We start from the raw sequence: 12,714 nt of genomic DNA, 5'->3' as shown, positions 1-12,714 counted from the left end.
TGACTGTTCGGTCATGCACAGCTCTAATGCCATATTTAGGTTTGCTGACAACACCCCTGTCATTGGCTGAATTGAATGTGGTGATGAATTGGCATAAAGGAGGAAGATTGAAAATCTGGCTGAGTGATGCCATAACAACAATCTCTCACTCAATGTCAGCAAGACCAAAGAGCTGATTATTGACTTCGGGAGGAGGAAACCAGAGATTCATGAGCCACTCCTCATCAGGGAATCAGAGCTGGAGAGGGGCAGCAACTTTAAATTCCTTGGTGTTATAATTTCAGGGGATCTGTCCTGGGTCCAGCACATGAATGCCATTATGAAGAAAGCCCAGCAGCGCCTCTACTTAGAAGTTTGCGAAGTTTTGGCATTTCATTTGAAACTTCTATAGATGTGTGGTGGAGAGTATACTGACTGGTTGTATCACAGCTGGGTATGGAAACACCAATGCCCTTGAATGAAAAAGCTGAGTAAAAGTAGTGGATATGGCCCAGTCCATACAGGTAAAGCCCTCTCCACTATTGAGCACATCGACATGGAGCACTGTTGCAAAAAAGCAACATTCATTATCAAGGATCCCACCATCCAGGCCATGCTCTCTTCTTGCTGCTGGCATCAGTAAGAAGGTAAAGGAGCCTCAGGACTCACACCACTAGGTTCAGGAACAGTTATTATCCCTCAACCATCAGGCTCTTGAAGCAGAGTGGATAACTTCACTTCACTCACCCCGTTACTGAACTGTTCCCACAACCTATGGATTCACTTTCAAGGACTCTTCATCTCATATTCTCAATATTTATTGCACATTTATTTATTATTATTGTTTCTTTTTTAAAAAAAAATTTGCACAATTTGTGGTCTTGCACATTGATTGTTTGTCTGTCCTGCTTGGTGTTGTCTTTCAAATATTCTGTTGTATGTCTTGTATTTACTGTGAATGCCCAGAAGAAAATTAATATCAGGGTTGTATATTGTGACTTCGGTATATGTACTTTGCTAATTTACTTTGAACTTAGGAAAAGTCAGGTGCAAATGGATGGAGCCAAGAGTCTCCACGGAAACTGAAGACATTTGCTAGTGTCCTTTGTTTGCCTGAATTATACTATTTGAATCTGAACCACAATGAATTGACATTTGAAAGATGTTGGCTTACTGAAGTGTTTAGGAACAGGAATAAATAGTTTGTTCCAGTGGTTCGTATGCAGTTTAAGAAAACGAGATATGAATGGAGGACTCCACATGGAGGACAAATCTTACTGAAAGGAAGAACTTGTTTAATTTGTGTGCTATTGTCATCATGCCTAACAGACTGCTTCCAGCTTCCCAGAGAATTTTATTTGGTGAATCATAAATGTGATCATTGGTACTCTTTCCTATCATTTAACAGATCTGTTTGAAGTTACTGAACTCACCTCAATGTTCATACAAGTTAACACAACCTTTGGGCTGCGTTTGCAGTATGACAGGGAAGGGAGGAGGCTTTACATCCAAGTGGATGCAAGGTGGAAAGAAGACACCTTTGGACTTTGTGGAACATTCAATGGCAATATTCAGGATGATTACTTGTAAGTATTTTTCTTGCTTTGAAACTACAGGTGTCCCACGCTTTATGAATGTTTGCTTTACGCCACTTCGCTTTTATAAAAGACCTACATTAGTAACCTGTTTTCGCATTGCAAGGAGGATTTTCGCTTTTACAAAAATTTCTCCCCATATAAATTAATTGTTCTTTGCTTTACGCCATTTCAGCTTAAGAAAGGTTTCATAGGAACGCCCTACCTTTGTAAAGCAGGAGACACCTGTAATTGACTTTGTCTAGAACTTACTAACTGACTACAATTACATATTTTTAAAAATAGAGGCCATAAGCAGACAAATGCAGCTAAGCTTTCGTTTTTAACAAGGATTAATGTATAACAGTTCTATAGATTGCCAGTGGTATGTTGTTACACACGTGTTCATCTGAAGATTGGTAAGTACTTCAGCTGTTAGCCATAGCCTTTACCCAGACCTCATTTGTGCTCCTCTGGGTGGTGCAACAATTCCTGATGTATAGGAGAAACAAGCTTTGAAGCAAGTGATCTTATTTTCCCAAAAGTAATTCATGTAAACTTGAGAGAGAGTCTGGATTTAAACCTGTTTCTTTTTCAGACTCCTCCAGCACTTGCAAAATAAATATGCTATTTAAAAAGTTGTGCAGAAAAGCATAACCAAGATCCATTTGTTTATTATTACTGCATTAAATTGTCTCAGATTTGCCAAGCATGACTTATTTCCTTACATTAGCTGATTCTGTCCAATGAGCACATTGGCACACACTTTAAGAAAATATAATTTTCCATTACCCATCATCATTTCCAATCCGTCGTTGTCATGTGTCACTCACTTCATTGATATTCTTGCAGCACTTCAGATGCAGCGGCCTCTTGGAGGCCAATAAAGATTTTTGTCTTTTTTAAATTTGCAAGACAATGCTAAATGTTAAGAACTTCAAGTACAGCAGGTCTGCCCCATCAGTGAGCTGCTCATTGGTGGAGAAACTGAACTCGGTGCAGACCATGTTACTGCCCGTTACAGAAAGTCATCAGTCAGTGCACAGTGCGTAGCCTAACAAAAGGTGACTGTCTTGGACATTTCTCTAGAAATCGCAAGACGCTGCTGGACATTGGTAATGTAAAATGCTGCAAGTCCGTTTCCCTTGTTTATTGGTGAGACTGATGGCAGGGGAACTGTGTGGCCTCAGTTGTACTGAAGACTCGGCGTCAAGCCACAGGTTTGCCTGTTGCAGTAGTCCAGGAGAGGAGATGGCCAAGGCAGTGCAGCGTAACATCCTCGCTGTGTTCACCATCAGTGCTGCCACCCAGAATTTCCTCAGTGGGAGACGAGCTCAATTACACGCGGACGTCCGAATGTTCGTCTGTGGACTGTTGAGAGCTACTTGTTCTTGCTGATAACACCCATGCACATCAATTACAGTAGTGACTTGGGCTATATATTTTTTTGTGTGACTGTCTGTTTACTTGTTATCTTATATGTGCTCTATGTGCCTTGTGATGTGTATAACTGTTGTTACTCTGTTTTGCACATTGGCCCTGGAGGAAAGCTGTTTTGTTTGACTGTATTCATGTATGGTTAAATGATAATTAAGCTTAAACATCAACTTTTTGTTGAAGCAAAACAATGAGAGTGGATTTAAGGATGTTATATTTCATACAGGCCATGAGGGCTTCAGCAAAGCCTTTTCCCAAGGATCCATGTAAAAGACTGGACAGCAAAAAAAAAATGAATCAAGAGAAGATGATAAGTTGTCTGGAACTAAAGGATAATGGTTAATAAGTATTAGGTCTTTGCAATAGAGTTGTGCAGGACTCACTTCTGGACCCTTTGTTTGGAAGTTTGTATCAATGATTTGGATTTAAATATAGGAGTTATCATTAGGGAATTTGCTTTTGGACGTGGTTGATAGTAAAGAAGATAGCCGCAAACTACTTGAAAATAACTTAGTAGAAGGATGTCAATTTAAATTCTACTAGAGACATTTAAAGCAAGAGAATAAAATGCTTAAGTTACCGTTGAGAATGCTTGCAATTTTGAGCTGATTAGCATAAAAACAGGGAGGTTATGATCAAATTGTAGATATAAGTTGTTACACTAAAATGAGTGTGCTGTGTATGATGCTGGTCATATAAAGACATAGAAGAAGACTAACAGGAAATTGACAAGAATGTTAGCAGTGCTGAACCATTGTAAAAGAGAAAAATAGCCTAAGGATATTTTCTTTGGAACAACAGAGATTCAGTGGAGATTTAATTGAGGTGTAAGCATTATGAGAGATCTACATTGAGAGAATAGGAGTACCTTATTTCCCTTGACAGATAATTCAAAAACCAGGTCCTAAGCATGAATTTAATGTAAATTGTAGAAGGATTTGAGGGAATCCGAGGGAAGAATTTTTCATTGAGCATGGTCTGGAAATCTAGAGCTCACTGCTAGAAGAATGAAGAGGGCTACATACATGGTGAGTGGGCTTCTTGAATTGAGTCTCGGTGGTAAAGGATCTTCCACATTATCATTACAATTTTGACTTGACAATAGTGAAGTCAGGATGATGTGTGACCTTGAAGTTTTGGTGTTCCATGTAAAATGAAGAAAACATTAGCAGTGTATGAGATTGGTGTCAAGCAAATTCTCAGACTGATATTTAGCAGTGAGTTTGGCCTAGAAGGAAAAAAGGGTAGACAGGTAGAGAATGCTAAAAAAAAGAGTTCTTGTGTTTCAGACCTTGACATCTGAAGGCAAAAAATGTATGTTGGAATGATTAAAATCAGTGATGATCAGAAGGTCAGAAATGGAAAAGTGAAGGTGTCTCAGAGGGCTGTTCAAGTGGTTACAGTGTATGTGGGTCATCCTGTGGAAGCATGTGAAAACAAGGTTCAAAACTTTAGAATCAAATCTTTGCTTAAAAGGAGTCAGTGTTGGTCAACGGGCTCAGGGCGGGATGTAGGACGTGGTATCAGAGCTTTGAATGATTTCAATTTGTAGCTTAGCAAAAGAGAGGCCAGCCAATATGCAAGCAATCATAAGAACTTTAAAAAGAAACGTTTATTTGTCCAAATAATACTCATGATGTCCTGTGTGCTTCAAGTAAGACACGGTAGTGTAGTGGTTAACGCACCGCCTTACAGCACAGGCGACTAAGGTTCAATTCCCGTCACTACCTGAAAGGAGTTTGCATGTGTGGTGGGTTTTGCATGTCCGGGTGTTCTGGTTTCCTCCTGCGGTCCAAAGTCTTACTGGTTGGTAGGCTCATTGGTGAAATTGCCCTGTGATTAGGCAAGGGTTAATTGGGGGATTGCCGGCAGCACGGCTGGAAGATCTGGAAGGGCCTATTCCGCACTGTATCTCAGTAAATAATAATAAAATCAGTGTTTCCATGCTGATGTCTCAGTTGAACATACTCTGAGGATACTGGGAGCCACAAATGTCTCTAGCCTATACTGTCCTGTGAGGCAGAGAGCTTCATTACTTGTAACCAGGTTTCATGCTTCAGATCATAGGATTATCTCTCTGATAATCTTTTGATTGCTCCTCAGATATATTCAACTGACTCTAAATGTTTCCAATTGATAGAAATGTAGGGACTGATGAAATTTATCCTAGTTACTTAGAAGAATTTAAAGTTATTAGAAAGATTATTTAAAACATAGTTAAAATAGATTAAACTACTACAAAATAAGTAAAAGAATTATAATAGTGCCCCCATTAACATCACTTGGGCCCTGTTCACTATTTCAGCCACATCTAGTTAAAGCTAAGCCACACCCCTTGTTTTAGTCATCTGTCCAAGCGTTTAATGTTTCTGAATATTGCAGGCATTTAGAAACAATCAAAATGTTTAAATGTACAAATTGTTAGAAAAATAGACATTGAAAACATCTGAAATAAGTATTAAACAACTTTAAAACTGTTTAAAATATGAAAACAATAAAGCCTTTAATTAAGTTCCAACATTCAGAAATATAATTGAATTAAAAGTTGTCTTTTTTTTTGCATTTGTTCTCTTGACTCAAATGAATGAAGCTGCTATTCCTGCCCCGGTTCAACATAGATAAAGTTTAGGCAAATCCCCTGCTTAAGTACTGTGAAGCTACTACACATATGTCTGTCTGCAGGATTTGGTAGTGCTAAATAGTTAACAAAATGCCAGCTAGTAGGTATCAATAGTGCATGACTTACATGTTCACACGTGAATGCATGGAAACTTTGAACATCTTGGTACTTAAATGGGAGTGGACTTTTTGGCATTTCTCTGCAAAATCCAAACCTTTGCAGATATGTTCAGTTAGTTTCATGATTAAGTTTTTTTGACTTTGAGTTCTCTGTACAGGATTCTGTAACAAAATTGGGGTTGACCATGGACGTTGTGCCCCAGCTGTCTATATGATAGCTATACGATATTCTATATGGTATGGAGATCCAACTGTGACCCAAGTAGCAGGCTCCCCCTCTCCACACAGCTCATAAATCCAAAGGAATTGCAGAGACCGATACAGTTTGGCAGCAGCAGTGTTACAGGAATTGCTATTCAGCATTGGACTCAAGGTTGGACTGTTTTAGGGACTGCAGCTCCAGATTTTTCCTCGGAGTTTACTCTTGAAATCTTCCCCATGAGTGGGTGTAGCAGTGGTGGTTTGAGATCAGAGTTGTCCTCCTTCTAGATGAGCTGCCAATCATGGCTGATGAGCCTCATCTTTCTGGAGTGACAGACTTTAAGGTGCCAGTAGCCTGTCTTTGCCCCTTCTCCTGTCAGTAGAAATGGTTCCACCAGGCTTGGTAGCTAAGCCACATGTGAATGACAGCAGCTGGACTTCATTTTCAGAGGCTAATTGAGACACACACTATTGGGAGCATTTAATAGGTAGCGAGAGCTTATCCCCAGTACCACCCCCAGCTATAACAACCGTAAGGAACCTGTAACAAAATGATTGTATTTAAAAGCTGTGTGTTATAAACTTACCTAAGGAGCTGCAGAAAATGGGTCTGTTTTGGTCTCCACCTTAAACTTGTTTCCATTGGTCTTAAGTACAAGCTTCTCAAATTCTCCTTATTTACACAGGTCCCCAGGGGGAATGATTGAAAGCACGCCGCAGATCTTTGCCAATTCCTGGAGAGTCTCCACAGCTTGTAACCCAGGTGCCAACATTCCTGAAGTGGATCCATGTGATACTCACCAGCAGTATGGTGAGTCTGAGACAGAGTGTATTCTGTTGCTGATATTCTTTTCCATGTTCCACTTTCTTTCAGTTAAGCTATCCAGATTTTGGTAGTGAGATATTCACCCACTGATGTGGTGGTGTAAAGACATCTATGTCTGACATCTCGATGTCAGAAATAAATGCAGTGCCAGAGTACAATGTGTGTATGCAATTATCCCGAGCATTTGCTGCATTGGTGGGGATGAATTTCTACATGTACAGTATTTATCAAAGACCATTCAAAAAGGTGAGCTGCTACAAAATTTACAAAACGAAACAAATTTGAGTGTTAGAGATACCAATGTGATAAGGCCTCTAGATGCAGCACTATAATTTACTGCAGTACTGCTAGCAGGATTTCAAGTAATTCTAATTGCAATCAAATTGAGTTTAACAGATTAAAGCCAGTTTAGGGGGTTCTGATATACTTTACAGCAATGTATTTCAACTAATTAGTCAATTAGACCTGAATCTCAAAGATTACCAAAATACCTGTTCATCTGTTATTTTAAATCCCTTCAAATAATTAACTCCCATTTAATAAATATTTTTCAAATATGTTTGACATAGATTCAGATTTCCTTGCTATTATTAGGAACATCTGATTTGTATCTATAAAAACACAATTTCATCTTTATAAGATGAAAATTCCTTTGTATTAGCAATCTCCATTTCACAGCAAGAGGGTAGGATGGAAACACTCTGATAAATAAACTCCATTGAGCTACAAGTCTTCAAACCAAACTGTACCCTTGAAGTTGTGCATCTACCATACTTATTTGTAGAGTTTCAAATCTGCATCAGGAGGTGTTGTTTTGGTAAACTAACCATTAGAAATGTAATGATTTGAAGAAGAGATATGCAGGATCACTGAGATTCAGAATTGGCTTGCCTATAGAAGGCAGAGGATAGGGGTGTTACTGTGGTTGGAGGTTCATGACCAGTGGTGTTCACTGAGATCAGTGCTGGGACCTCTGTTGTTTGTGACACATGTAGTGTAAAATGTAGCTGTGTGGATTAGTAAATTTGCAAACAATGTAAAGATTGGTGGAATTGTGAGCTGTGTAGAGTGCTGTTAGACAGATAGATAGATACTTTATTGATCCCAAAGGAAATTACAGTGTGACAGTAGCATTACAAATGCTCAGATGTACAAATATTAGAAGAGAATTAAGAAGAGATAAAACATAAGTTATCACAAACAGTTTAACAGGAGTGGGTCATCACTGCCCTGGCTATAGGTTGACTCATTATAGAGCCTAATAGTAAGAATGACTTCATATAGCGCTCTTTGGAGCAGTGTAGTTGTTAGTGAATACAGCAGAATACAGGCCAGTTACAGATATGGGTGGAGAAATGGCTGATGGAGTTTAAAATGAACAAGTGTCAAATATAAAAGGAAAGTAGACAGTTACTATTAGGATTCTTAACAGCACAGAGCCACCTGTGGAGCATAATCTGTTTGCCCTATTTTCAAGAAGTATGTGAAGGCTCTAGAAATGCTGCCTAAATTAGAGGGCATGGACTACAAGGAGAAGTTGGACATATTTGAGCTGTTTTCTCTGGAGGGTAGAGACTGAGAGGAGATCTGATAAGAAGTTCATTAAAATTATGAGAGGGTAAATAGTTGGAATCTTTCCCCCAAGCTAGAAATGTCAAATGCTGGAGGGCATGCATTTAAAGCAAGAACATTTGAGGCAAACTTCTCACATAAAGTGTGGTAGGTGCCAGGAATGGGTTGTTGGGGATAGTGATGGAGGTAGAGATAGTAATGACAGTTAAATAGACGTGTGGATATTTAGGGACTGGAGGGATATGGGTCACAGATAGGCAGAAGAAATTGAGATTAATTAATCATGGCACAGACACTAAAGGATGAAGAGCCTGTTCCTGTGCTGTAACTGTTCCATTTTCTACAGTACAAGAGCAGGAAATCTTGTGAAATGCTCCATAAAATGTATTCCTTGCCATGAAGGATTAATGTAGTAGAAATTTGAAATGCCAATGCAATGGTAAGGTAAGTGGGGGATATTTTTCTTTATTTAGAGATGCAGCATGGTAACAGGCCCTTCCAGCTCAACATGTCCACGCCAAACAATTAATGTACAACTTGTACTTTCTTAGAACATGGGAGGATACTAGAGTATCTGTAAGAAACACACGCAATCAGGGGAAGAACATTTATGATTTTATCAGCCAAAGCAACAAAGCTATATTGAATGAGAAAGAATATAATTTAACATAATTAAATTAGATACATGGAAAGAAAAAATAGTGACTTGAGAGGAAAAAAAGTGAGACTGAAATAGGAAAAAGAAAAGTGTTTTTAAATTTGAAATAAGCACCAGAAACCATTTTCTATTTGGAGTAAATGAGGTTTGCAAAGATTTTCTTTGGAAATGCCAGAAACCATGGAGAGAGAAACATGGTTAATGTTTCAGGTTGATGGTCTTTTATTGATAAGCAGCTCCCAGGAATGATAATTGACTTGAAACATTAAGAGATCCACTGGCTATTTCCTGCAGCCTCAGTTTTTAGTTTTAGATTTCCAATATCTGCAAGCTTTTCACTTTCCATAGATGAAGTGGGCAGCAAGGAGTTAATTCTGTGGATTGTTCTTAGTATGTGAAGTTAAGGTAAATGCTAACAGTTAGGCTTTAGGGATATTTGGTATGGGACACTGAAGAAAATAATGTCCTAATTTCATGTTATTTTAACATATATTTCATTTTCAGCCTCATATGCTGCAGAGAAGTGTAGCATTATCAGTGGATATCTTTTTGCATCCTGCCATCAGTATCTGAGTCCTGATCTTTATCAACAACAATGCAAGACTGACACCTGCAAATGTGGAGAAACATGTATGTGCTCAGCTGTTGCTCATTATGCTCGGCAGTGTGGAAACTTCGGCATTCCTGTGGACTTCAGATCCAATGTTTCGGAGTGTGGTAAGCCATACTTTGTTAATGATAAGATTTTATTTTTCTCATATGGTACCTTGAATCTCTTCCTCAAGAGTGATAGAAACAGTCTTTAAGTATCTTTAAGATAGAGGTAAACAAGGGCAAATAAGGGAGGGTGACAAGTTGGAGTAGGACTTTTTGGAAATTTTTTTGGCAATTTTTTGGAGGATCATGGAATTGAGGTCTGTGGTGAACTGCATGGAAGAAATGTGGCTTGAGGCAGATCAGTCATGATCATATAGAAGAATGGGGCGCACTTAAGGGTCTAGGTGGTCTTCTTTGGCTCCTTTTTCTTATGTTCTTATGAGAAAACAAAATGCCAACTCACCTGTGAAGTCTGGTTTAGTTGACATTGTATGAAAGTCAGTGAAGAGAGTCCATTTAAACTGGATAGAAAAGGAGAGGAGTTGGAAAAGCATGGTGTGATTGTAAAATAAATTCTTTATTTTTTGGGTGAGGTGCTTAACAGTGTGTAGAATGGAGTAAAAAATGGCTCCGAATGTTTAGCTACATCAGTGTAATCAAGCATCAAAGAAAAATCTTCCTGATGCCAAAAGGAAATTACCGTATCTTTATTGATTCAATAAATGATGTATAGTAAGATTTAATTTCTTTAAAATATTTACCAAAAGACCAAATTCTTGATCTTGAAGAATTTTACTGGCAAGAATTATGAATATCAGTAATAGCATTGAAAATGTGCAGGAAGTGAATTAAATAATGTAACACATAGAATCTGGTTTGCTGTATGTTATTGTGTTTTAGTTTTAAGACAGGCAGCTTTTTTCCAGAAATCAGTGCAAGGATCCATATTGAATGCAAAAAGGTCTATAACATATGTAATTATACTCAGAGTAATCTTGTTAGGATATTGCATGTTCAAAAGGATTAATTAAAGAACTTTGGAAATGATTTGATACATTTATGAGTCCACTTGCAGCTTATTGCTGAAATATATTTGAAGGCACAGCTTCAGGAGTGCCCCGAATCCTTTATCTCTTTCTGTGGAAAGTTGCCTAGTTTTCACTTGCAATAATGTGGAAATGCTGATGACTCAGCAGTGTGAGACTGAATCTACGAACTCATGAGATACATTTCATTAATGCTTCAATGAACAGCAGCATCCATGTGTCATGAAGTAACTATTTTATGTTAAGGAATCTTAATTTTCTGAGAAATTGTATCCTTAATACACATTTTTAATCTTTGCAGCCATTCAGTGTCCAAGTACTATGGTCTATGGCCCCTGTGTGTCATTTTGCAATCAGAAATGCCAGTCATTATCCATGTCAGAAGATTGTTCCAATGAATGCACAGAGGGATGTGCTTGTCCTGATGGCACATATTACAACACTAAAACACGCACGTGTGTAATGAAGTAAGTGACAAACATGAAAAATCTGTTCTGAAATACTTGCTTCTAAAAATTTAACTCCAGCAAGGGATCATTTTAATGCACCTCTCAATCTCTGTTGCTGGTTTATTTTCTTAAGCAAACATTTTCACCAGTTTCAAATAAGTTTAAAAAAAAGCACGGAAGTGAGTCCATGGACGCAAAGCCCTGAGGCCGAAGCTGTGAGCCAGCTCTAGGCTTTGTGTCTATGGACTCATTTTTGTTCAGACTACTGGTGCTTGCTTTTATTGTTTGCATGATTTATGTTTCTTTTCTGTCTGCACATTGGGTGTTAGTTGACTTTTTAAAATAGTTTCTTTTGTGTTTCTTGTTTTGTGATTGTAAGGAGATGAATCTCAAGGTTATATAATTTATGCATACTTTAATAATGTATGTACTTTGAACTGTGAATAACTTGCCCCATTTGTAGTAAAAAGGTAAAACTTAGCTTTGTGCCATAATTCCAGTCAATACTTGGATCTGCTACAACCCACATGTAGATTAGATATAATAATGGTTAAAATTGTTTGCTCTATATTTAGGTTGTGTTCCTGGCACTTAGAGTCCTGTATTTTTAGGTGTGAAGCATATTTTTTCAGCCATTGGGCTGATTAGTTGCTAAAAGTGTTATGTTATTGCAAATATAATGTAACTTTAATGATTTAATCAGATTATCGTATTTGCAATTTTACACAGGTTAATGTTGCTTCAGATGCTTTGTTGCATTTGATGGAACTAATAACTTTGGTTTGAGAACCAATGCCAGGTGTAATATAATATTGTTCTAAACGTGAAATGTAATGAATTGCCGTATGACGCAGCATTTATTTTCTAACATAGATTCCTTTCTTAAAAGATCTTGCTTCAAGTTCTTGCTAAAAAATTAGATGCTTTCATTAATGAATTTTAAATTATGTGATACACAATATAGTTCATGTCAAAAAGATGTATAACTGATATTACTGAATCAACTCTCTTACTGTGAAGCATTCTGTTAACTTTAGTGGGTTATTAAACAACGGTCATAATTTTTTAACCATAGCAACTGTGAATGATCTTTAATTTTCTCAGATGTTGGATAGATCGCTTGGTGGTGATTTTATTTAGATCAGCTCAAAAGTAATTACTGTCAATTCATTTGGCAGTTCCATGAGCTAAAAGAGGTATTAGAATTCTATTGGATGTGTTTTGTATACAATGTTTCTTGGTTTAATGATAGGCCAAGTAATTAACAAAATGTTGACCAAGTTCAAATTCAAGTTTAATTGTCATTTGACCATGTATGAATACCCATGAATACATCCAAATGAAACGGTGTTCCTCTGGGTCCAAGGTGCAAAACACAGTCATAGGTAAATCACACAAACTGCTGCAGGAATTCAGCAGGCCACGCAGCATCTATGGAAAGAGTGAACAGTCGAGAACTCTTATCTGGACTGTAGAAAAAGTTGAGAAGTCAGAGTAAGAAGGTGGGGGGGGGGAGGGGAGGCAGAAGTAGCAACAGTCCTATGCAGCATGAGGCACATATAGCACCTATAAGATAGCAAGCATGTATACGATATCCATGAAATACTGCAGCAGTCTGCAGTCAAACATGGTATGG

General features: G+C 37.9%; 1 protein-coding gene across 1 annotated transcript in view; it reads left to right on the top strand.

Annotated features, from left to right (window-relative positions):
- Positions 1-12,714, top strand: part of otog (otogelin) — a 228,381-nt gene that overhangs the window by 40,130 nt on the left and 175,537 nt on the right. Inside the window, 4 exon segments of the mRNA XM_073050064.1 lie at positions 1,388-1,565; positions 6,617-6,741; positions 9,491-9,703; positions 10,931-11,096. Of these exon segments, the coding sequence (XP_072906165.1) occupies positions 1,388-1,565; positions 6,617-6,741; positions 9,491-9,703; positions 10,931-11,096 (682 nt within the window).

Source organism: Hemitrygon akajei, chromosome 6 (genome assembly GCF_048418815.1).
Source record: "Hemitrygon akajei chromosome 6, sHemAka1.3, whole genome shotgun sequence".
NCBI classification, from domain to species: Eukaryota; Metazoa; Chordata; class Chondrichthyes; order Myliobatiformes; family Dasyatidae; genus Hemitrygon; species Hemitrygon akajei.
The sequence above is the reverse complement of the archived record's forward strand: the minus strand, read 5'-3'. Positions and strand labels throughout refer to the sequence as shown.